The sequence below is a fragment of the Xiphias gladius genome, chromosome 19 (genome assembly GCF_016859285.1).
Source record: "Xiphias gladius isolate SHS-SW01 ecotype Sanya breed wild chromosome 19, ASM1685928v1, whole genome shotgun sequence".
NCBI lineage: Eukaryota > Metazoa > Chordata > Actinopteri > Istiophoriformes > Xiphiidae > Xiphias > Xiphias gladius.
In genome coordinates, this window is record NC_053418.1 from 5580517 (window position 1) to 5607338 (window position 26822).

Sequence of the window (26822 nt, forward strand, 5' to 3'; positions counted from 1 at the left end):
GAAGAAGGACGCTGAATAACATGAGAGAAAATTAGGGTGAGAAGGAGGCAATGGAAACAGGAGGTGAAGGAGAAACATAGTCGTGTCGAGAAGAAAAGAGCAGATGCGTCAGGGAGGGAAAGCGACCAGACGAAGCACTGACCGAACCCCCGACACCCATCTTCCTGAACACCTCTAGGTGGCTTTTATCGGCTGTTAACTAATTAGCAGAGTCTTACTTTGTATCCCACTGATTACACTGCGAGAACATCCACAAACCCTGAACTCAAAAGAGTCAAGATTGAAAAGGGACACTGCATCTGTTGAACGCAGCCATTGCCCTTTTCGCCAAATCCTGTTTGCAGTGGCAGTAATAAAGACCAGCAACTGTCCAGCTGGCATTTCACTGCCATTTAGCCCAAAGAGGCAACACATCGAGAGGTAATTAGTCCAATTATGAGGCTGTTATCTTCCTTTCTCAAAGCCTCCCCGCATGTTAAGATTGCACCAGTAAGGGTGTTGGGGTGTGCTATTTGCATTAATCAGTTCAGGGGAGAAGCGGTCCGAAATGCTTCAGGTGCACTGTTTGGTTCATCAGATGATGTGGAGACGCAGTTATTCAGGGGAGAGGAGAGAAAAATGGAAGATTGATGATGATGTGGCTCCGGAATTGCATCTGAAGTTATGCATATACTTGAGCAGCATCTGCTAATACGTGGGGAAAAAAGATCGGTCGGTGAGGTTTTGTTGAAGGCAGAGTTTGACATTTTGGGAATAACAGTACATTTATTCATGTTTTTACAACACGCATATCTATGCATCGGAGGCCCAGAAAACCTTTTTCTCTCAATCATCTTTTTTACGGTGAGTGATAGGATCCTATATAAACAGTGTTTTATTCCAAAGTTAGAACAGTTTTCGTCGTTTAACAAAACATTTCTCTGTGCTCTTCTCAGTGGTTGGAGGTAAGACGGGCTAATGTAGAAAAAGGTGATTGTCCGTTTGGTTACTGTCCGATCAAACCACACCCACATCCTGCTGTCCGGGGGCCTGTATCGGAAAGTGGGTTTTAGTGAAAACTGTGAGTTTCTTTAACCCAGAGATGAGGGGAAACTCTGTGTTTTCCACACCAGAAACTGAGATGACTTTGACTCTGAGCCAGTTACTGCAGTAACTTACTTCTTTGAACCTAACCTGCTCGCTGGCAGGTTTTCTTCAACAAACCCCGAGTTTCTCTCTTTCGCCACCTCCTGCCGAGCCTGAAGGAGCAGTCAATACCAAAGTATCGGATTGCATTAATTTGCAGGAGTTTTACGTTTGGAGAAGAAGACCCACCCAGGCCGATCTTTCCCAACGTTAGCTCCGCCAGAAATGTCTAGCCGAGAGGTGATATTTCAAGACGAACCATGATACCATCTTATGATTTGGCTGGACGATGTGACGTTGATTGCTTGCTCATGGCACCATCGTGATTTTTTGTACACTTGAAAATGAAAAGTGCTTGCAAACGTATTATGATCATTTTGTATCATGATACAGTTTAAATATTACTCAATGCATCTAAAAGAAAATAAGCTGTAAGGTAAATAGAAAAGCAATATGTAAGCAAAATGTAATTTGAATTCGGGAGCAGAGTAGGAATGCGTTCACAGAAATTGATTAATGGTATTGGGGACTTGATAAGAGCAGGTTCTGCCCTAGAGGGATGCCTTTCAGGCCCTGGAAGTCGTGATATTTTACAAGTTTTACATGTATTTTTTTTTTCTATCAAAGCTCTCCATGAAAAACAACTTCTAAAGCTCACTCTCTTACAAGCGCAAGCCACACAAATGAACTTAAATCACAGTTCTCAAAGGGGTTATGCTCAGTCTGTGTTCTACCACTCATTTAGTGGCGAGCTGTTTTTGGTTTGCTTGAGGCTTTTGCTTAGTTGAGATCATGTGAAATAAGAAACTCACAAGTCAAGTCCTGTTACTATTTTGCTGAAGCAGTTGCTAAGATACTAGTGCGCTTGATGAATTGACTCATTACTTGAAACAACAGTTTCATGAGTGTGATTCAATTTCATTGCCTCTCTTGCAGAGAAATTTGACTTGCGTATCAGCTTGATAAGCACTATGAAAAGCATTTTTAAAATGAGACTGCTGCATGCGAGAATATAATTACCACAGGCAAGCTCAGAATTTAAATCAAACATGATTGGTTGAAATTTTCAAGAACTATCTGGTTCCATTTTGAAAGGTACTTATTTTGTAATGGACCGTACAAATTGACACCTTATGTGTCAGGTATAAAACACCTATAGACCTGACCAAATTCAGTCAGCTCAGCCTGAGTTATATGAGTTCATCGATGGCCGCTGATTAGTTGTAGTGGTTTGTGTGGGGTCAAGCCTAACTTTTACATTTCTGAATGCTTTTATTCCTGCTAATAAAGGAGCCTTGATTAAGCATCCTCCTCATCTTTTCCTACATTTGTGGATGAGCCCTCTTTCGGGCCCACTCATCCATTCTGCATCTTGATATCCCTCTGAAGGGGTTTTTGGGGTTGAGATGTGGGCCTCTTAATGTGGGTTCAGGCACAAGTGTGAGTGTGGCCCTCAGGCAGCCGTTTTGAAGGTGGAGTGGCAGCGTCAGCTTGACTCGAAACGCCCTACTGACTAATATCCATAGTTGGGATTTACAGCCATCAACGGGCTGTGTATTCATGAGGTTAATAAATCCTTGCAGATGAGATCTGTATTTCAGGAACATCAATCAACATTAAAAATGACAGCTAATGCTATTAATATGACTGCCTTCGAAAGTTGGCCCCTTAAGTGTCCCATTTCACATTTTGTACTACTCACTGTTCACGGAAAAATATTATGAGCAGTGGATAGAAAACCATGTGCCATTCAGTGCTGAAAACCAGCAGGTTTCCATAACAAACAAAGATAGCACCAGGTATCGCTAATTAGAAAACTTTAGCCAGAGAGCACAAACTAAGTAGTGACATAATTCGTTGTATTGCAATGTTATGCGTTTGTGTTGCATTTTTGTGATCCTGTTTGGTGGATGTTTCACAGGTACAACTATAGAGTTACAAAGTAGGTGTGGCCTCTGATTCTGGAAGTATTTTTACCACTGATAATTCCCGTTTGAAAATAATTACGCAGGTGGGAGTTTCCTGGATAGTTTAAAAGAAAAATCCACCTATTAAGCATTGCACATCTTTAACATTGTTGGATTCATGATGGAGGTTGATTAAAAAAAAAAAAAACTTAAATCGATGCAGCAGAACCAGAGATATATGCATTGTTGTTCCTTGTGAAAACCTGGCGCCTGCAGTACCCACAATGCATCGTGGATAATGACTGATTTAAAGTAGTTTTATTTTCTTTTTGCCACCTGGGGCTGTGGAAGAACACAACACTGACTATTTATCACCCTGTAGTTGGTATCGTGAACGTTAGCAAGCATTTCCCTTACATACCTAGCAGGAAAATAGCAACATTAACTCTCATCTGGAGTCTCGTTTTTTAGCCATCCAGTAGATGTAAGTCCAACATTCACCAATGCCTGAGAAAAATATCTGGCTCTTTAGCTGCTACATGGGCCACTATGTTCACCAGCTAGTCGCTAACTTTTTCTTTTAGCCGTTTGATGTTGGGCAGGTTATTCAGAATTTTACATAAGCCATACTTTCCTGCTTCTGCCGGTTGATGAGATTGGCGAGACTGAACAGAAACAGCAAACTTCCAGGCCATAAAACCAAAAATATGAGCTAAAAGATGCTAACACAGTCTGTATATCTGAGGGGACTGCAGAGTCGAGTGATAATTTTCTGTGGGTTTGCACTATGATTAAGCCCTCTCACATTACGTGTAGTCATTTGACCCACTGTTAACTCAAAAACGTTCATTAATTCAGCTTTTAATAGTCCAGAGTATCATTGGACATGACCTTTGGTGGATGACAACCTGCAGAGTCTAAACACTGGATACCTTTTCAGGGAAATGTAAGAACCCCAAGTCAAGACAAATAAAAAATATTTTAAAAGGGAAAATGTCCCCATTGAAAATTCCTGTATATTATGTCCCTTGTGCCTTTGCAGCTGTCTCTTCCCACAACATGTTGTTCCTTGTGGCCTCCTCTTCATAACATTACAGAATAAGAAGGGCTGCAGGCTTTTTTTTCATCAAGTTTTGCAGTTCCCCTGGGCCCTTTTATAAGAGATATTTTTCGTGGTTCATTTGATGTTGCTGGTGTTGATATTGTGTTTGAAGTTTGTGTTTTTGATGCTCATAGTTCCTTAGAGACGATGTCCCAGGGAAGAAAAATAATGACAAAAAACAAAAAAAGAAAAACAGTGGAAAGTTGTTGACAGAGATTTACATAAATGGTGGCTTGGTGGTCAATAGCAGTTTTTTTTGAAGACTGTGGGGTGGACTCGGTCATGCATGAGATACTGCATCTGCTGTTACGTACCCAGGATCAATTCTACCAACATTGTATATGAGCCTTTTGTCCCTGCATAACTACGGTTGGAAAGACGAGTAGAATATGTAGACAATTTCAGCTGTGCCTCTGCCAGATCAATAAAGACATTTTTTTTTGTTTCTCTCTGAAGAACAACTTGAGGAGGATAAATTTCACAGTAACGGAGGTAAAGTATTGTCATCTGAGCTCAAAAACACTCATTCTGGCTGCTCACCTTCCAGTTTTTGCCTCTGATGTTCTTTCTTTCTCATTTAACAGAAAGTAGTTGTAGTTTTGGTCGAAGTCGGCTTGTGTTATGACTCATGCAGCTTTGCCCTGTTCTGTTTTGGCGCACTCTTCCATTTCTGTCACTCTTTTTGCTCCATCCATTCATGCTTAATCTGCTCCGCATCGGCGTATTTGAACACCACTGCACTACTAATATGCTCACATCAGATAACAACATAGTTAATTCTTCATTTCCCAAATAGAGCACATTTGCTGGTCGTAAATGTCTGCCTGCTGCCAGGATTTCTCTTACTGCTGGAATCAAGAAGTAGAGCTAAGGGATGGTTTAGTATTAAGAGCATGTCAACAACCAATTTAGTTTGACCTGATACGCCAAACTACACACAAGTGTTCACCCAAATTATGAAAAAAACACATTTTCTCAGTCTCCAAGTGGTATCTAGACATGCAGATAGTGTTGGTTTTATTTGCCCAAGTTTTGAGATATCTGCCCTTGAGATATCTACAGAGTACTCTCAGTGCTGCAAAATTATGTTAAATTCATGGTCTCTGGAAATGTTGCTGTTTGACTTTTCAGATTTTATTTTTAAAAAGCTGTGAGCAACACCAACAAAATTCCATTTCCCTCTGTGGCGTAGGCGTAGAGGCAAAAAGCTCACAGACAAATATCTCAAAACCTAGGCAAATTAAATCAGAACCAATTACACCAAAACTATTTGCGTGGCTTGATACCAGCACAAATAAGCAAGAAAATATGTTCTGTTGTAAAGGGGTTCATAATTAGCATGAACCCCTTCACCAAGCATTTTACGCAGTGTGTCAGTGTGTCTACCAGGTGTTATATTGGTTTTAGGACAGTCTTTGTCTCTACACTCCTCCAACAGGGAGCCAGGCAAAGCAGGACTGGTCAATCCAGTGGCCCACCTCTGAATCGGGCAAAGAAAACACTCCGGTGTGCCAGCCAGAGGCCAGTCAGTGGATCCGGTTCCAGCTCTCCCAAAGCCCCAAATTCCAGTCCAAGTACAACCAGCACATGTGCCACAGCCCCCAGGCCCTGGCCCCCCCTTTGTACGTCGATCGACTCACCGTTGATAGCCCTGCCACAGGGCTCTTCCCGACCCTGGACTCCGGTCATCGCTCCCTGCCCCCGTCACCCCGCCAGAGACATTTTGGCCACACACCTCCTCGGACTCCCTTGGTGATCAACACCATGACCCCACCAGGCACTCCTCCCATGCGGCGAAGGAACAAAGTGAAGGCCCCAGGAACACCACCTCCGCCTAGCCGCAAACTCATTCATCTGCTGCCGGGCTTCACTGCACTGCACCGCAGCAAATCCCACGAGTTCCAGCTGGGGAATCGTTTGGATGACACGCAGACACCAAAGTAAGTGTTATACCCCTCTGGATTTTTAATGGCAAATAGTGGTGGCTATTTCGGACCTTTGTGTGTTTTCTTAATGAGTCAACCCATGCTGCAATGTAAATAAAAGCGTTGCCTACTGCCAAAATTCAAAACCTGGGACTGGGACCTGCTAACACCCCCAAAATGATCTCCACTACAAGTACAAGTCCTGCAATAAAAATGCCACTGAAGTAAAAGTGCAAAGGCATTATCGGCAAAAGTATCAAAACCACAAGGACTTATAATTCAAAGAAATGGCTCCTGTGAGTGTTATACTATTACTTATTATATTAGTACTTATTATTACTGATTGTCGTAGTTGGTCGAGATAGACCTAATTTTAATTACTTTATATACTGTAGGGTAGTTGCATCTTTAAAAATGCGTTGTATTTTATAAGCTGAAGACTGTGTTAGATGAGGCGTTGAGTAATGAATTTAGTGACAATTCAAGTGGCGACAAAGCCTTTAAAAACCTAAGTTTGCCTTTAAAGAATTGGGCGTTTAATGATGTCCGATGTTGCTACATGGTTCTTATTGCACAAATTTGTTTCACTGTCAAAATTTTCTTGTTCATTAAGTTTCTTAGAGACGATATTCCAGGTTAGCACTGGTCAGTCAACTTCAGCAAATGGTCTGCCTGAAGCAAACGTCCAGAGATTTCACTACTCGCTCTCCCTGACGTGTACAAGGGCTCACACTAATTCCATCTGATTCAAGTAGCACAGAAAGAAAGTTTGGGCCCCACCTTTCCTTTCAGCAGTTTTACTAGAACATAATCTTCCACCAGAGCCCAATCAGATTAATTACTAGGAGGACATCATTGCCCATAAAGAACCAACGGCCTGTCGGTAGAGATAAGGGGCCTTGGGCTGAGTTCTCCACCGGCAATGCCTGTGTCTGGTGCTATGCTGATCAGATTTGGCCACAAACAGGGTCCACCACTGCTAGGTAATCAGGAACTACAGTCCGCCTCAGGAGAGCTGCACTCATTTTGATAATGCCATTAGATGACAGTGCCCTATCACTACTTCACTTCATAAGTTAATATTTGGAAGTTGTCCTCTGCTTTTACGATGGCCATCTGGGTTATATTCGGTGTGTGCTTGGTTGTGGACAGGACTACATTCACATTTCGGTGCGTGTGAGCGTGTGTGCGTGTATCTGCACCGTGAGGAGTGGATCATAGCTGCAGTGAATAGGCTCCAACGGCATTAGAGAATTGATTACCGGTCCCTGAGCACTGATAGACTGCAGGCTGTGAGTTGAGCCCCTCTAATCAATGGCCTGTGTGTGCCTGGAAATGTTGCAACTCATCGAGACAGGGCAGATCTGCTGGCTTCTCTGGTAGCCAAGTACCTCTCATAATACATCATAATTGGTTGGAGGGCGGTGCTGGCAATCATCAACATGGTGGTTCAGTTCTGGCATGAGGCTCTCATACTTGTTTGTTTCATATCTGAATGAGCAAGGGAATTGGCTTCATTGCAGAGTTGGCATCTGTTTTTTTTCATGATGCAAGAGTAAATACCTCAAGTTTGAAGCCTGAAAGTGCATACCAGACTACGTTTCCTTAAATCCTTCATTGAGATTATTATTCCTCACCTTGTTTTTCACTTAATGGCTCAGGATGAAAAACAATTTACAAAAATTTTGGCAGAGCAAACCAGCCCGGAAAAGAATATTTAACATTTCATACTTTAATGGCCACTTTCCTGCGATACCCTGTTCCTTCCATACTATGCATATTTCCCACTGTCACCAACCTCAGGATTTTAATAAGCTCATAGTGCTCTTTAGGTCCTCATTTTCTCTTGCTTAATTGCCTGGCACCGAGGCCAGGACACACTAACCAGAGATTACCCTCTGACCTCAAGAGACATTTTTCTCCCTTTATCTTAATGAGATATGGCCTGATATCTCATTATATCTCCATAATACAGCGCAAAGATTGTGTAGTGGAATGTGCATGAATGATTGGCATACCATGCTGAAGGAAAACTCAGGTTTGATTTTGGCACTGATAGATAAGTGACATTTTATTTAATGAAATACTATAATTGCCCATCGTCCTTTTGCCTTGGAAACATTCAAGTAGTTCCAATAACTTCGGATCAAAAGATTAAAAGATTACTTATCTGCAGTACCAAACAATTTATATGGACATATGAATCTATGTTAATTGTATTCTGCAGAGCATTTTCTCTTATTGGTATGTCATAGTCACTACATTATGAAAACAGGACAAATTGCACTGGTAATTGGTAATCTAAGCAAGATTGATTTTCAGATACGGTTAATATTCAGGTTCTGGCTTTATACACACAAAGACTTATTTATTAATGATGGCTACATTGTGTATTGTTTGTAGAGTTGGCATTAAGTGCTTTCAGGGACTCTTAATGGCCATTCTAAGATGTAATAGCCTTTATTTCAATGGTAATTTGTTTTTAGCTGCCCAAGATGTGTTTTTCAGATACTGTACAAGGGTGTTTCTGCAATCATGGTCTGAAAATTGTTTCCAGTTGTTTTTATCGTAAAAATGTGGCAAATAATCTGGTCTGTCTGTGTGGACCCTCATCTTCTGTTTTATAGCTTTGCGCTTCTTGGTTTAATCTGTTTTTCTGTGTGATAATATGTTTTCCTTTCGGCTTGCAGTGAACCACAGGCTGCTTTCTATCCCACCCTAGAAATAATGAGCAAATTGCCTCCTTACTGATGTGCTCAGTAATATCTGTGGATCCAGGAAAATCTCACTCCGAGATGAAACAGCTGCCAATTTTGCAAGTCGTAATGTTTATAAAAGCATATATTCAACTGTGTGGGGAGATTGGAGTAGGCTATTCTTTCCTACCAACTGTCAAGTGCAAGTCCAAATATATGTATTTGTATTTCATATTCATTTGTATTTTAGAACCGATTTGGTTTCCTGTCTACTGACATAGATATTTGGGTCTGTTTGGCTCGCTTGATGCTCAGTTCTCTTCCCTTTTAGCCATTTTTACCTGGGCAGTTAGGATCATTTTTGGCTTCTATTTTTTAGAAGGGACTGAGCAGAAGATTATACAGAGCTGTAGATTGAGGCATTGATTCTCAGTAGAATGAGCAGTACTAACAGGGGATTATTTAGTTTAAAAACATTGGTTAATGGAGTTTAAAACCAGGAAAAACAATAAATGTTTACATATAGTATATAATATGAATTTTATATGTAATGTCCATCAATTCTTATTTCTCCCCAGAGCCAGCAATCTGGACCAAAATCAAAATAAAAAAAACAGTTTTCCAGTTAAATACATGAATCCACCTTTTGGATTTGGTTTTTGATACATTTAATTTCCTCATTTTCTGTCACATATATAATGTTACAATTCAGACCTTCACAATAAACGTGGCTAAAGTTTCAAATAATTGAGGTAAACTTTTGTAAAAGTAATCCCTGTGAGAGAAAGCTCAGGTGTCAGACTGGTCTTAATGCTAGGTCTCCAACGCTTCCGTCCACTTTCTCGTCACAGATTTCTTTATGTGGTCATTCGCTCCAAGCACTGCTCCCAAAACAGTCTACTTTAGTAGCGTTACAGTCATTTAATGTGCTCCAGCATACAAATAACTGACGGTGCAGGTTAACCATACAGTCGTTTGGCGAAAGCAGAATAATATTTTACTAGCAATGGTAAGTTTTTGTATTTCTTGATAGCAGACATTTTCCACGTCAATCAGAATTTTAGTGCATTTCCCACCTGTACAACTATTATCAGGGACATATATAGAAAAAAACTGTATACACAGATTGTGATTAAAAGACTAAATCTGCCATTATGTCACACAATAAGTCAGGTAATGGGTGTAATATTTTCTGGACAGAGATGTCCTGCTGTAATCTTTGCTGCTGCAGATGTTTGTCCACTTTCTTATACCAGATCGGATTCGGGCTTGAATGTGTACAAATGGATTCGAGAAGTTACCATTTCTAATTGGTCATGTTCTGTTACTTTGTTTTAGTTACTAGTTACTTAGTTTTACAGTTTGCTTTCAGAACCTCCACACTGGTAAGAGGATGAGGCGGTGCTCACAAATGTTGGCTGTGCTGCCCCTTGGCAGGCCTCCAGATGTTTGGCCATTCAGAAGAAAGGAGGCCTCCTTAAAAGGCCTCTTAAGGTGGCCTGAGCTAATGTTGCATGTTTCAGTCAGAGTAGGGCTTAATAAGGACTTTTTTAGAACTGTGAATCATGCAAAGCTACTCTAGTGGAGTAGAATAAAAATACAGAGCTGGAAATGAGCATAATAGGTACCCTTAAATAAATATAAAGATTTTGTATCATATTGCATCAAGACCTTCCTCCCAAGAAAAAACAAAAACAAAAACAAAAAAACGGTTGCATCATTTCAGCAAATCCCCCAAAAGAACATACTGTATGTTTACATTCAAGTGACAAAGACCTCCAGTTGCCATAGTAATAATGACTTTTGTCTGTTGGGAGCAAAGGATTGCGACTTTTCTCTAAAGTTAAACACGTGGTTATTATTGTAACCATGACGATGAAGGTCCCTTAACCTTAACGAAGTAGTAATGAATCAGGACGCTGCTGTCTGTTTCCTGTTTCCTACCGATAATCAATGTTAGTCGCTTTTAGCCATCAGGACAAAGGTCCCCTAGCCTTAATAAAAATTTAATTTAACCCAAACCACGATCTCTCCCAAACCAAGTCACTTTTGTGCCTAGAAATGGTTTTGGAAGGAAAAGACAAATGTCGTCATCCTGCTGATCAGAAAAGGCTTCTATTCGAGTTGTTCCAGCGGTCGTGGATAAACAACATATTTTGTCATTTAATTTGTTTGCATCTGTTGTCTTAAGCAAACAAAACTGTGGTAAGGGAAGAAGGCCTCAAAATGACAAAATGTTAAAGTGTGCGTATCGAAGGTGGACTAATGTGTTCATCTCAACGTTAAAGATATACACAAAAATAGAATAATAGAAATAGATGAAAAGGGATTGAAATAGTTACAGAGAAACAGTGTAAAGCATTACTAAAAGTACAGCACTAAATCATTTTTCCACTTGATTTCACCCAAAGGTTTTTATTCATTTCCCGCTGCAAACCAGTATGACTTTTTTTGGACTATACTGAAAAATATCGTGCAGTTATTGTTTAACTTTGATTAACTGTGAGTATTGAAAAAAACATAAGTAATTTTGATATTTACCCCTGCACCAGACAAAAGCAACTTCAGCATCAAGCCTTAAGTGTTGAGGCCAAAAGGAAAAGTCTGAACATGGTTGTTACATCCGCAGCCTTTATTACAAGGGGACCTTCACTCTATTGAGTAAAATACTTTATTTCAAACCTCTGACCTAGATCTTAATATGTTAACATTTTGTAAAACATAATATTTCTTAAATATATCTATTTTTTTCTTAGTAGTCCTTTAACGGAAAATGAAGATACAATTGATATTGATAACATTTTCTATGGTGGATCATTTCAAAGGATAAAATTTACATTTAAATTTCCAGCAGATCTGCTTGTTCCTATGAGCAGATTATCCTTGTTCCTATGGTAATGACTCAGGCTCTTGGTTGATAGATGTAATGTAAAATTAGAACTTGTTTTAACAAGTAGCATAATCTTGCCAATTAGTAGCATGTGAAAGTGACACGGTGTCCTTTCTGTTACAGTTGAAGCCAATAAAGAACTTTTGCATCCTTTTCTTTTTTTACTTGGTCCAACTCTACATTAGCACCTAAGAGCTCACATTTTTACTCGGCTGGTTATGATACAGTAAAACATTTGATCTGCATTTGTAGCATTTATATTATTGTACATTAAAACAACAGTTTGCCAGAAAATTACTTGCTCTGACTCAAAAGCAAGATTTTGTTGAAAGCTTGAAGCATGTATGCAGTGCAGGAAGAAGTCCAAGTGTAGGGGAAGGAATTAGTTTGAAAATAGTCTGAGTCATATATATAAATATATATATATTTATATATATATATATATATATATGCATATTTATTCACAGTGAATGTAATGCAAAATTACAACTTGTTTTGACAAGTAGCACTACAGTTCATATTTAAATACTTTGCTTTTACTTGATTTACTTTTCCTTTGTGTTTTTATTTGTAGACAATTGTAGACTTTGGGTACTTTGTTGAGGAAGTAGTAGTCTGTTAATAAAATCTCAGACAGCAAATACTTCTGGCTTCTGAGGTTATACAGGTACAATAGGGAAGATGTTGACATTTGATAGCCAGATGTTACTCATTCTTGAAAAGGCCAATATATTGAAATGAGCTTAAAGCAAAGCACAAAATTTTGTACAATTTCAGTTATTTTGTCATTTATTATGAAGTTAAATTACAAGAAGGGGGCGTGTAATAGGCTGTTACCCAACCGTTACAGAACAGAAATGGAAATTTTGCTTCAATTTCATTTAAAGAAGACAAAAATAAGATGTGTTCTCTGACCTACATGATAAGTAATAAGACCTGACTTGGAAACTCATTAACCTAAACGGAAAGGGTCATCTAATTGGGTGATAAATTAATCTCCAAGCTAAACAAGAAATCACCGTCTACTGGTCATCAGTCAAAAAACATGTACTTCCTGTCAACATGTTCATCTTGGCAACCCTTTATTCCCAGAAGGGATTTGCAACAGACAGGGTTAAAGAGCGCTGCCGGGGGATCAATGCAGTGCCAGATTTACTGTTTGTTTTGGTGTGATGACTGAGGCATCTGCTGGTGCGCTGGGAAAATGTAATCAAATCACTCTTAACCTTACACGAGATGATTGGTCGCGTCCAGTATAAAATCGATTTCTGAAAATCTTAACAAATACACTAAGGTGTGGCTCAACTCATGTCTCTGATTCGTTTTTAAAAAATAAACTGCCGTCTTGTGTTCATACATCTAAAGAGACAGAAATTTCGATTTTTTTTATTTTTTATGTCAGTGTATTTTATTTTTACAGTAAGGCGAGAATTACTTAATGATGTCGTCCTTTTCCCGACATTTACTAATTTGACATTGAAATGTGGGCCCCATTTTCTGCAGTCAATTAATTGCTTTCCACCCCGCTGAGCACCTGTAAACACGGAATCACACACACACACACACACTGCAGGCAACACAAACGCTCAGGCTCACACACTCTGTAAATCAGTCAAACCGGCAGTGCCTTTTTTGACACAGTCAAGAGATTTGCTAATCTTTCTCTAATCTGTCTTTCAAGGATTATCCTGTTGTCACTGTTGCACTAAAAAACTAAATGATCCTCTATATTCCACTGCATTGAAAAATCCCCCGAAACACTTTAATGTCGTTGAAAACGCCAATGATGGGGATGAAATACTGTTCACTGCTATGATGAGAACTGCCTAATAGATTTTTTTGTTCCACCGGCAACAACAACAATAAAACTTCCATCGGAATAAAAGCAATCATCTACAGAAACTCCCCAGAAAAGTTCAATTTGGCACAAAAGTGCACAAATCGTGCCTCACTCGCTCCGACCTTTCAGATAACCACTCTCTCACGATTTCCCATCCTCTCTTTTTATCTCTGTCTTTTTCGACCAGCGGGTAACTGCACAAAGTGGTAGACTACTGTGTGAATGTTGTACACGAGCTGCAGCAGCCATGAGGCCCGTGTTTGAACAGTCAGTGACGTTTAGGGCTGCAATGCCACAGTAGCTCCCCTGCGAATGATTGTTATACGTAAGTCACTCTGTGAATCCCTGGTAGGCCGAGCCCGTTTTCGGAGTCCTTATAAAGGTTCTCGAGTTTTGTGGAAAAGTTCCTGCTGTGGGAAAGTTTTTGTGATGATGGTAGGGTCTGAGGAGAATAAAATGCCGCAAAATGCTCAATTGTTTTGTCTGGCGTTGCATCTTTTCCCCTTCTGGAAAGCCGCCTGTAGATATTGACAGTGCGAATGCGACAATTTTGAGAGAGAATACTTTGGAAAAAATGTACAACTTTGCCATAAAACACCTCCTGAAATTCACTGATCATCGCAAAATGATTATATCACACGACGTAGAAGTGTCTGCGGGTGGAATATTTCTTTGAAGCCGACGTTATCTGTTCAACATGTTAATAGTTTTACTTAGAAAACACGAGTGCGCCGGATGCCCAGCACCACTTAAACTTTAATATCTAGGCAGAAGTGCCCTAGCAATTTAATTTTGCTTACGTTGCAGCCTTTCTATCTCTCTCCCTCTCCTGTCTTTATTTCTCAACGCCCCCCCCACCCCGCATCTCACCGTGCCCTTTTCAAAGCAGAGAGGCTCTTTGGGCTGGAGTGTCAATGAATGAACCTCGTTGTCTATGTTAATGAGTAGTAACGTGTGCGTGGAAAAGGCCAAGTGAGTTTTCAGTCTGTCACAGTCCCACTAGGCACGTCACGCCAAGACCGTTCTGGAAAGTGGGCGTGTTTGTTTTTCCACGGGATCTTGTCATGCCTCCCCGCCCCGAAATGGTAATATCATATAGTTAATGCCACCTTATGAGACTTTCACAGCTTTTTTTTGAATGTTAAACACTTTCTTATTGAATTGGATGTTTGCTAATAAATCACATGGCGCCGGGGGTTGGCATGATTCACCCTCTGCTCCTCTCAGGGTAATTCTACCATGCAACACTCAGGGGAAGCAAATTTGCATCCATTCCATGACTAATTTAGCTGTTTGCTTTCACTGCGCTAGTGTACACATCATATATTTCCCTCCCTCCTTTCCTTTCCGCTTTCTCTCTCTCTCTTTCCTTTTCTTCCTCCCCTCACCCCTCTCATTATGCATCTCTTTTGAGAACATGTCAATGTTTTATTCTACCGTCATCTGTAACATCTACCAATTCAGTCAGAAAATACATTTTTTTTTTGTATTGGATTTAGTTTTCTCACTGGTGCGAAGGATCCTGTGATGAGGTCGGGGTTTTCGTGGACTGACGGCAAATGTTGAACGTCACTCAGAGGGAATTCACTAAAGGGCAGCTATGAGGTGCTAGATACTTTAAGGTACAATCTGTAATCCAAATAGGCTAAACCCCTATGCAGGACTGGAACCTGTTATTGCTCTCAAATTGATTTTCAGGTTTCTTAATGCAAGCACAAGTTCATGTTTTCCTGTCTGATGCTGTTTAAGGTTTGTTTATATAAGGACTGTTTGTAAACACAGCAGTAAAATAGATCTATAATTTGCAATTATGATGTGATCCGAACTAAGCAAAGGCTGACTTTTTCTTTAGGGAGACAAACACTACAAATTATGTGTGTGCGTATGCATCTAATCTATACAATAATAATAAAAAACAAAGGACTTGTGTTTTTAAGAGAGGGAAATGTAGCAAGTAAGCAACATGTCCTAATGAGATAAAAGTTTAGAACAAAGCAAGGAACACAACAAGGTGAAGCAAGTCCATTGTTTCTAGCCCAGGTTACCTCAGAGTGATTTATTGCAATTATTATATGGCCACTGACTAAAGGAGGAAAAAGAGAGGATGTTTTTAAATTGTCCAAGGTTGATTCAGTTTTAGATGTTATTAAGTCAAGAACGCATTCACATAGCATGGAGTACAAAAAAACATATACAAGGCAGTAATGGGAAGACAGTGGCCCTTGGCAGGATTTATGACTCCATCTGCTGATGAAGCACTGTGATACAGTTCCAAGCTCGGAGAAAAGCTAGTAAGTGGACCTGTTGTTATTTGATCGTTTCAGAGATCAGGAATGAACGTTGATACCTAACTTTTAAACCCACGTAGACATGGGGTCCTAAAAGAGATGCGTGCGGGGCTTGGATTGGAAACTCTACCAGTGGAATTATCAGTAGAAAAAGATGAACAACTGTTTAGAAAATATGTGGCTTTTGATAAATAGTCAGAGGTGCAAGCCTGTGTATATAAAAACGCAGGATGACGAAAGATACATAAAATTCTGTTATGTCTGCCACAATTGGCAATTTTTTTTACTTTGCTGAGAAAACTGATTGTTCAATATGCAGCTTAAACTAATTCACTTTCAGATTCTGGCTCAGTTTTGGATGGATTCAGTAATTATGGAACAGTGTTCATAACTGCAATGACAAAGCGTTTTAAATTCGCTACAGCTCTGTTTTGCTCCCCTAAATAGATAGGGAGGATATAATTAAAGACTACGGTAAAGATTACTCCAGGAGTTGTTATTTCTGTAGGTCGAATTACAGCTTTCACAACAACTTTTACAGCTGTGCTAATCTTATCCGCGCTTGTCGGCAATTTTCTGCTGCTAATTTGCATGAACGGAGCACGGAAGCTGACTAGCTATGTAGGAAGCTGACAACTCCATTCTTAATCCCTGCCCGCTAACCTCTGATTGGTCACGTCTTTTCTGCTTCAGAGCAGCCGTCAGTAGGCACAACACGAGCCCCGTTTGAGTTGCTGGACAAATCTGAGACGTGGGTGACGGTTCAGAGGTCTGAAAACCAGGCTAATCTGGCAACACAGAATGAGGCAGAAGTACAGTCGCTATGGTTACCTGCAGTTTAACACACCCACTGCACTGATTTAGGTCCTGGGGTTTAGGACGAAACTGTTGACTGGAACTCAGCTGTCCAGTATGGGACTGGACAGACATATGACGGCCAATCAGAAACAGGTGTTTTTACATTTTAAACGTTGGTATTAATGTTTGTTTTTCTAATAGTTGTCCATATGAAATACCATAAAACACCAGAAGTGGCCGGAGCTCCAGTACAACGGCAGCTCCAGGATACAAAAAGTAAAAAAAAATCACAAGTAAATGCGTGAACTCCGCTTCTCGATTCAGTCGACTAAAATGACTCCTTTTTGGTGCTGCTGAGCCTTGTTTAGTGGACAGACCTGTAATCAGAAGACACGTTTATTGCCTTTTTTTGTGGAGAAAAAAAAAACTCACGAGTGTTCTCTGAAAATTTAGCTGCTCCCCAGACGACCCAGTGAGATACAAATCTGCCTCTCCCAGGACACACACATCGCCACACTGGCCGACGACCTCTGACCCTCGAGGATTATTGGTCCCACATGCTCTGCCGTGTGGGACCGTGTAAGACATTCACTGCGTACAAGTGTAATGCACAAAGCCCCGCATGTCAGACCGATGGAATAATGTATGTGTGTTTCAGCAAGGGAGGACAAAGCAATGGCGTCTGTGGGTAAAGGGGGAATATGCGAGTCCGTATCTTCTTTTCTCTGTGGACGAAAGCTCATCCATGTTAATCAGAGCTTTGGCTCCATTGCCATTAATGAAAAGTCAGGTGAGAGGGCATGTCAACATCAGGCCCTTAACAGCCAGACAGATACCACTCCTCCCCTCCATCCATTCAACCATCTATCGGCCCGTAATGATCACTCATCCCGGCCTTTGCCAGCGGCCCAGAAATTGGAGTCATGATTATGAATTTATATGAGTGTTTAGGAGTGGCGGATAGCCCAAATGCCACTGTTGCTGGTGGAGAATGCATTTATTAGGCTGATGGTTTTTCTGTGGTAATTTGTGAATGAGTGGGAGCTGGCTGGGGGTGGATAACAGGATTGGAGTGGGTGATTAGAAGTTATCTTTAAAAGTTTCGCAATTCTTTTCTAAAAAGACAAGAAAAAAAAGAAAAAAAAGGAACTCTAAGAAATTACCAAGCAGTACACAGGAAAGATTTATAGCATTTACACTGTGCACAAAGCATTTAGTTAATTTTATGGAAATCTTGTTTTCCTTTTGATTTAATTATATGAATCCTTGAAGTTTTCCAACAAGATCATTAAAGTTAAATTCAGTGTGTCTTGCGGGGAAGATCAAGCTCAAAATCTGGAGTGAGCAAATGATGTCAAACATTGCTGTGACAAAGACCAAGCGCTGACAGACAGCCACCGTATGATTTATTTAACAGTAGAGTATGATTTTACTCCCCGACAACCATACAGGGAGTTATTACCATCATTCATCACTCAGGCCATCAAGCGGAGGCTTTCATCTCAGTGTTTCACTCTGATGTTAAAGTCAAGACAGATAATATCTGCTCTAGGTTCCATATTGTCCCTGACCCCCTCCTTCTTTTTAGGTTGACTGTTATATACTGCCTCGCCTGTGCTTCAAAACTACCACTTAACCCACATGGCTGTAGGCCAGATAGCCGCTTTCGCATCCAGCACTGTTGCTTTAATACTTGGATTAGAGAGTTTAAGGTTTGAGCTATGGTTTCATTTTGGCTGAATTGAGAAAATAAATTCTGATTCATCTGGATACTGAGGAAAATGCACAACAGCTAAGTACACACACGGACATGCTAGTGTGCATGTGACAGGAGGCTGGAACATGAGAAAACTTCATGATTTTAAAATGCTGGTTTCTTACATAATAAGATGACTATATTGTGTTTATTTGTAAAAAAAAAAAACAAAACTTGTTAGTCATGTACTTGTACTGAATGTATATAATTACGATACAATTCACTTAGACCATGATGACCATTGAACCTTTTATAGTTTAGAGTTAAAGAGTATAAAACGCAAATAAGCAGTCAAATCAATCCTAGACGTACGAGCAATGGGAAAAATATCAACATAATAGAACATAAAAGGAGAAGACGTGAGTAGCTATGAGAGATGAAAACCTTATAGGGATGGTTAAAGGAGTGTAAGGAATTTCTCTCTGAGCTTCCCGCAGGAATTCATTTTCTATATCTCCTCCTTTGCATCTGGTTCAAGACGGTGGCGTTTTCCATCTCAGTAAGTGCATTGTAATGGGAGATTCTCTATCACCCCTGTTAATGGTAGCCATCTGGCTATGGTTATATAATGCATTTAATGCCTACAACAGTTTTTATAAATTTATATTGACTTTATTCATATTAACATTATATTTATAATGCTTATGATTTTCATTATATCAAGTACCATTTTAGTACTTACTACTGAAATTTTTTGTCAATAATAGCCATTCAGTGCACTTGCATTCTGAAATTGCCTTTTCATTATTACAACTAGAGTCCATCTTTCCCATGCGGGATTCAAATTGTGTGCCCACGCATTTAAAGGAAACAGAAGAAAAACGGAGAGTATCTGCACAGTGGATTAAAGCTACCAAAACCATTTTGCCTGATGAAGACTGGGTAGGGTGGAAACATCCTCTTATTTCCAGTCCAATAAAGTTTTGGGAGCTTCAGTTCAGTGTCTGAATACTCTCCACTCTTTCCTTCATTGAATATGTTATCCTCAACCTGGCCCAGCACTGGATAGACTGGCAGCCGGCGCATGGGCACATTTGACATAATTTAATCACGAAGTCAGTATTACTATGTCAGACGGCACTACTGACTGTCGTCATAGTCTTCTTTATTAAAGCTAAATTAATACAAATGCAGACTTTTAAGCAGAACCATCAAACCTACGGATACTGCCAAATCAACTAGGACCGAGGATAAATGCGGGAAGGTATTTAAATAACCTGTGTCATGTCATAATGCAATGTACATACAGTTGTTCAAAAAATAAGGGCGCTAAAAGAACTAAAAGAAACAGGTTACGCATCATAATGCAGTTAATAGAAAATTTAATTGTCCTCGCCAAGACCTCTAAGTTGTATCTGGGCTTTTCTTTTTGTTTTCAAACGATTCATTTAGACTGAAACGGATCATGTGGGTAAACAAACTGAAACAACTTCTGACACGTACATTATTTGATAGGTCTAGATGAACTGTTGTAGCACATGTGCAACCTTGGACTCTGCTGTGACAAAGCTCTAGAAACTAAAAGAGCAAGCAAAGTAGCAGTTGCGATTAGAATCCAAGGCCATAGCACACTGGACAGTTACTGCATATGTCGAAAAATTAAGAAGGACTTGTGCCAACAACATCAAATTGGGATTATTTTGGGAGGGGGTCTTGTACATGTAGGGACAAAGGATCTTGGAACACCTGTTTGTATTTTAAAGCTTTGGAGATGAATGGTTCTCTATTCCTATTCATCCCAAACAATTCAATGGCAAATGAGGTACACATAGACAGAACAGATTATATGGATGTACAAAAGGCATGAGGACAGTTTTTGAATCTAGTCCATCAGTGGCAAACATCCAAAACGTTGGCTGCCAAGACTATTTCATCATTGATTCAGAGCATTTCTGCACTGAGGAATCCTGTTGTCATCCTGAGTTCAATACAGACTCTTTCGTGGGACCACATAATGTCTCTTGAAACAACAAATTATCACCAGATGGAGGAGATTCCTGATGTGCAGCAAAGACAGGACACCATGGCGGCTGAAGAAATGGTACTAGACCGAAGGGTTTTAAGGATCAGGACTCCTGATTTGTTTGGGATCACACTCTCTACTGCCCAAACCGGAAAACAAAATATCGGGTGTTTCAGAGAAAGAAACTGTGTTCTACAAAGAAATGTTTCTGCAAGAGAATCTGTCACCTGATCTCATTGGTTCACAACAAGAAGGGCTTAAACTGACGATGCAAAAACGTCAATCTAACGCTGACCGTATCACATCTGACTGACAAGCGGAGAAGCTGTCCTCCATCTCCATGACAACAACTCTCTCCCATGTCTCCACTTCTGCTTCCGATACTTTCTCACTGGGCGTGTGCTTCCGTCACACAGTTTGAAACTGTGTAGATTAGTGCATCCTGCAAAGAGCAAAACGGGTGTTGCAGTCAGAGTAAGTGGCTCTTCGCTGCTGTTGTTGTTCAGATATAATGGCACATCGAAGACTCTGGGCCCATAGACCTTGTGTCAATACAGGTGTTATATCCAGAAGAAAGTGCACGTGTATATCAGACTAGATTATACTTTTCTGTTCTTGGCTAACTGCATATTACCCATGGCCTACTGAGCACAATTCTTTTTTTTTTGACAGATTGTGGAATGAATGAGGTCTGAAGCAGTGCTACAAGCTAGACAGCTTTCTTTTGGTATATGCAGTTTGAAGCTTCAGTCAAGTGTAAGTGTCTGTCCCACGGTCCTCAAGCAACAGATATCATGGGTCAAATGCTTGAAATGAAATGCTTGCAAGTTTTTTTGAATTGAATATACCAAAAGAATGCTGCCTTTAGCTAGTAGCTTGCAAATTAAGTTTAAATCTTTGGCACGCAAATGAATGCAGAGACTGGGGCATATTATCTTTTCTTAGTATCTCATGCTTATTCACAGAGCAGCATGCTAAGCACTGACTCTCTACGGAGTCCTTCCTTTGACCCGATGGTTTTTGACGTTCCACTGCTCTCACGCACCATCTCAGCTTCTGATGGGCCAATGCAGACTACTTAAGCTTTTTCTGACAATTTCTGACTTGAACTGCCTTTTAGAATTCATGCATTTTAACCAACACTAGGTATTTTTTTTCCCGCTGCATTGCTATAGAGTGGAAGCTACCAACCCTCTCTTTTAGCAGTTATGTTCATATACTACTAAACATTTTTCCTAATTTTGTTGCCGTGGCAATGTAACCGGCTGGATTATATTCATAGGCAATTTCTTTTTCGAATGAATGAAGCAATATATATATACATACATATATATACCTTGAATTTTCGTGGCAATTCATCCAGTAGAGACATTTTAATCTGGACCAAAGTGGTGGATCAACTGACTGACAGACTAACATCCCTACAGCCATGCCACTGGGGCAGCTAAAAAACTGTTCCCTACAACAAGAAGTGCCATCTTCAAATTGCTTGTTTTGTTGAACCAACAGTCCAGAACCCAAAGATATTCAACTTACAGTCATATAAAACAGAAAAAAACAGCAAATTTCACATTTGAGAAGCTGCGATCATTAAGTATTTGACAGTTTTGCTTGACAGGTCATTTACTTAATAGATTTATAAGACATAGGAACTGTCACACTGGATGAATCGACTAATTGAATAATCAATTGTGCATTGATTTGAAGTGGAAGTAGTTTGAAGTGGTACTGCAAATACCAGTAGTTACTTACTAAGAGAACCATTCTCTTGAGAGTGTCTAGTGAAGTTCATTCTTTCTAACAAGCAGTTGTTGTTCTACTGGTTTGCAAGCAGACAACAATCCTGTAGAATGAAAACATAAACCACATTTTATGCCCATAACAACATTACCATATCCTTGCTCATGACTTCACATGGCAGTAGCATATAGGAATAAAACTATTTTCCCAGACAGGGTCCCTGAGACACACATCCCTGAGAAACTACTGACAAAACTACATGTCAACTTGTCACTCCTCTGCCCCTGCTCCCCGGTCCCCAGACCACTGATCTCGCTTCTCATCTGGTCATTGGCTCTCCCAACCCCGCTCTCCCTCTCATTGTCTCTCTCTCACAGGCTCGCTCCCTTCTTCAGTCCCTGTTTCACTCTCTTTATTCACCTTGGGTGCCTTGCTGTCTCCTCAGCATCACGTTCAGCTTTCAATCCGCAACAAGCGCACGATTTCCATCCCCACTGAGAGCGCTGTGCCTCCCCTGGCCTCTGACAGCGCACTGACACCCACCCGTATCCCAGTGGGAGATGCTGACAGTTAAAGAGGAGAAACCAAGAGAGGGAAGGAGGGAAAGGGAGTTTTTCAGCCTTGCGTTATTATCATCTGACCATCTCAACAGGTGATCAGCAGATGTCGGCATGCTGAGACATCAGGCCAAGACCAGAACAAAGCTCGTGGGCACTCGCACACACCTACACACACTGGGCTGCCAGACACGCCCTCTCATGTGTCTGTGAAACACGTGTATTAACAAACATGCTGTTATATTTAGTAGTGACGTCTGCAATGGCAGTGTCTCATGGTTGCTTGGATGATCCAGCGGTACAGTGGTTGAGACTCTTCAAGATCTGTATATACATAACATTTATATAAAACAATAAACCAGCCAGCAAGACAGTTTTGTTAAAATACTTCTTCCTCTGTAGCAGTGAGGGTTGAGCTTTTACATGATATGTTTGTTTTTTCGGTGCCTCCTTTTACAGATACCAAACTGTTGAGGTTTGTAGATTTTGTGACTCTAATATATCACTGAATTTGCAAGAGATACAATACTGTTTGATAGACACTCCTTAAAAGGAACTGTCAGTGAAACAGTTTTGATAATTCAGGTGTATTTTAAACTGGGTCCCTGCCATTCTCCAACCCAAACTCTTGGTTACAATAGCATTGTGCTCGCCAAGGTTATTGCTGATATTTGGGAATGAGGGGACATTGTTACAACCCAACGTGTCTCAAACCAGTTTGGAAAACAAGCCAAAAAGTTTAGCCAGATTATCTGAACCACTTTATTTAGAGGTAAAATTTAAGGGGACCACACCCAAAATGATGGTAATAATCCCATTATTGCCCGTGAAATGTTTGGACACAAAGGCAAGTATGGTAGGTCAAACCAGGGAGCCCATTTCTTCCCATAGTTTAGGGTAATAATATCCAACTCAGTCTTTGTTTTCTTTTCCACATAAGTCTGGCTAACCTGGGGATTTTATGTACCGCCTGTTTGATTGTTCGACTGCTTGTTTTTTGCCCTGCCTCACACATAGGGGCTTTCCACCGATGAGCCACAACATTAAAACCAGTTACCGGTTGTGGCTGTGAGAATTTAAAGTTTAGAAAATGCATTGAGTTTAAGAACGTTTGGATTGTTGTACATATTGTGCAATAACAATAGATTCTTTTTAGGTTATATTGGCATTTGCTTTACAATACTGCCTCAGAAAATAAAAATAAAAACCCTGCCCAGGTTTTATTTGACTCTTGACTGATGCCACAGACTTACGAAAGCAAGGCAACTCTCTTTGGATGAAACTGCTCAAAGGGCTTGCAGTAACTCTCTGCTTTAATCATTATTCTAGCCACCTTTATTTCATTTCCCACCAACTTTATTAAAGCAGCAAAGAGCAGTGACTGCCAGAGATATTATTCCACACTTCTATTTGCATAAAAAGCAACAGGGTGCTTTTCTTGCCATATGGGTCTCGGCAGAGCTTTCTGCATAATTCTGAGGTAAAAAGTGGAGGTATGCAGATGGAATCCTGCAAGTAATTTACTCTCCTAGATGGACACACGTGTTAATTAGACGGAGCTAGAATATTTCGCAGTATCACAGCATCACTGTTGAGATATGCCAGTTGGATAGTGATCAACTGCTTGCTAGTTAGGCAGAAAGCTGTGCAATATTCATGACCCAGCCTTTTTAATATCCTCCTGATATGTCAGAAAGTAAAGGAAATATGTCATTTGAAGGATCATCGCTCTCCCGCTCTCCACTCTGTCCTTGATCAAATGGAGCTTTTACTTGAAGGTGTCACTGTAATTAGTGTCTCTGCAAGTGTGGGGGAAGTGGATGTGGAGGGAGTGGGTGGATGAATGCATGTGTGGGTGTGCCTGAATGTCATGTTCCTTTTTTTGCTGGCTTGCTTGCATGTTTTGAAGTGAAAAATCGCATCTTTCAAAAATGTAATACTCTAGGAAACTTGGGATAAAGCTTCAATCCCTCTTCATGGGTTTATGAAAATCAAAGAGTCAAAATTGAAAAAAATCGACACTGATTCCCTCTGACAGAGCTTATGACAAAGTCAAAGTCTAACCTACACAGATCATCAGCAAGAGAAAGCAAAATATCATCTACAAACATCGCATCGACTTTTGATTCCTGGATTAACACAGATACAGTTAGGTACGTAAGTATTTGGACAGTGGACAGTGACCCAATTTTCATAATTTTGCGACTGTAAACCACCACAGTGGATTTGAACCGAAGCCATCAAGACGTGATTTAAGCAAAGACTTTCAGCTTTAATTCAAGGGGTTTAACAAAAAAATTACATTAATTGTTTAGGAGTTACAACCATTTTTATACGTAGCCCGTCATTTTCAGAGGCTCAAAAGTAATTGGACATTTGACTGGTAATAAGTTTCATGGTCAGGTGTGGCCTGTTCGCTTGTTATTTCATGACAAGTTACGCAGATAAAAGGTCTGGAGTTGATTCCAAGTGTTGAATTTGCATTCGGTAGGTGTTCATAGGAACTCTCAATATGCGGTCCAAAGATAAAACCCCTTGAATTAAAGCTGAAAGTCTACGCTTAAATCACGTCCTGATGGCTTCGTTTCAAATCCATTGTGGTGGTTTACAGACGTAAAATTATGAAAATTGTGTCACTGTCCAAATACTTACATACCTGTAACCATGCATGTTATGGAAACTTTATATTGCACTTCCAATCACTTCAGAGTAGATACAATAGAACTGGGGCATTGTAACAGAATATAACTGGAAGGAAGCAGGTAATGAACACGACACAATGGGTAATTGAATCATTGCAATATGTCAAGTGGAAATGGCTGAAGGATACCGAAGAAAACTTTGGTGTTTCCTGTTTACTCAGTATGGAAGACCCGGGAGGATAAAAGGCTCAAAAATGCTACCTGAAATGTGAAGCAAACATGCAGTGATTTCCATCCGTGAGAGCTGCATCGTAAAGTACAGTCCTAGACTAGATCAAAGGACAACTCAACTATTCACACCTTTGCTGATTTCTCTTGACACTTGACAAGTCACCCACCTCCCTCTTCTTCTGTCTTCCCGTATTCTTTAAATTTCTCTTCCCTTGAACTTTTCATATGCTGAGTGGAAAAATGTATCTGAATACGTTTTTTAACCACTATGGAGTTGACACCCCCCCCCTCATCTGCCTGCCCCTCTTCACCGACACCCGTTTTCAAAACAAAAATTGGGAATCCTCTCCTTTTATATCTACATTCATTTTCACTTTTCCCTCCCTGAACATCCACACATCATTCGGAGGGAGAATAAAGGCATGCATGACGGGAGATGAATGGTTTAATTAAGATTTAAATGGCATAAAGTGGGCTAATCGGAATATCTGACAAAAGCTCTATGACGGAGAAGTGATAACCTGCAGCCTGCTTCCTCGTTGCAGGAGATGGGAGTGAAGTGCTGGGCTGGTTTACAGGTCTAATTACGTGAGTCAGCGTAGGGAGGGACAGACTGACATGGGAGGAAAAAATATCTATGGGATTTAACATGTAATGAGTGGTAACTTTGCATGATAAGTTAGGATTCACAGCCGTACGTTTATCACTTTAAATATCTGTTTTTGATGGATAAACACTTCTTTTCATACTTTTTCTCACCTGTCTCTTTCATCTTTGTCTCTGGATTTCAACCAATGTCTTCTCTTCTGTTTGCATATCGGCCTGGTTTTGTCTGCGTCCTGTTTTCATTGGTTTGGTGTTTGTTTTTATTTGTGTTTCTGTTTGTCACCCGTACTACTTCTCTCTGCTTCTTTTCTACAGCTTTCCTCTGTTTCCTACCTGTTTTGTGGCTCAGTCTCTATGCATCTCTTTGACCAGATCAGTTTACGAGTCCATTTAAAGACTTAAAAATCAGCCATTGCTGCCACTTTTCTACATGTCATTCCACTTCAGCTAAGCCTGAGGAAACAGTGTTGTTCCTTGGGTTAGAGGGGCATTTACTTTTGTGTCTCTTGATGAATTGCTATATGCTTGCACACCTGGGGTTAGTTGTGTGTATTTCTTAATGTGTGTTTGCTTTTTGGGCCATTGTCACGAAGCAAGTTCAGCTAAAACCCAATTTGGACATGACTAACGTTACAGGGGGAAGTGGGGTGTTAAATATTCACCTTGCTCCTCGGTAATTTAACTCATCACTCCAGACCGCGTTTTAACCATCGGGAAGTTACAGGATATAGTCTGTAACAGACATGGACATTCTGC

General features: G+C 40.3%; 1 protein-coding gene across 1 annotated transcript in view; it reads left to right on the top strand.

Annotated features, from left to right (window-relative positions):
• Positions 1-26822, top strand: part of ksr2 (kinase suppressor of ras 2) — a 96178-nt gene that overhangs the window by 20956 nt on the left and 48400 nt on the right. The window contains exon 4 of the mRNA XM_040154335.1: positions 5573-6074. Coding sequence (XP_040010269.1) covers positions 5573-6074 — 502 coding nt within the window. The remainder of the gene's footprint in view (positions 1-5572; positions 6075-26822) is intronic.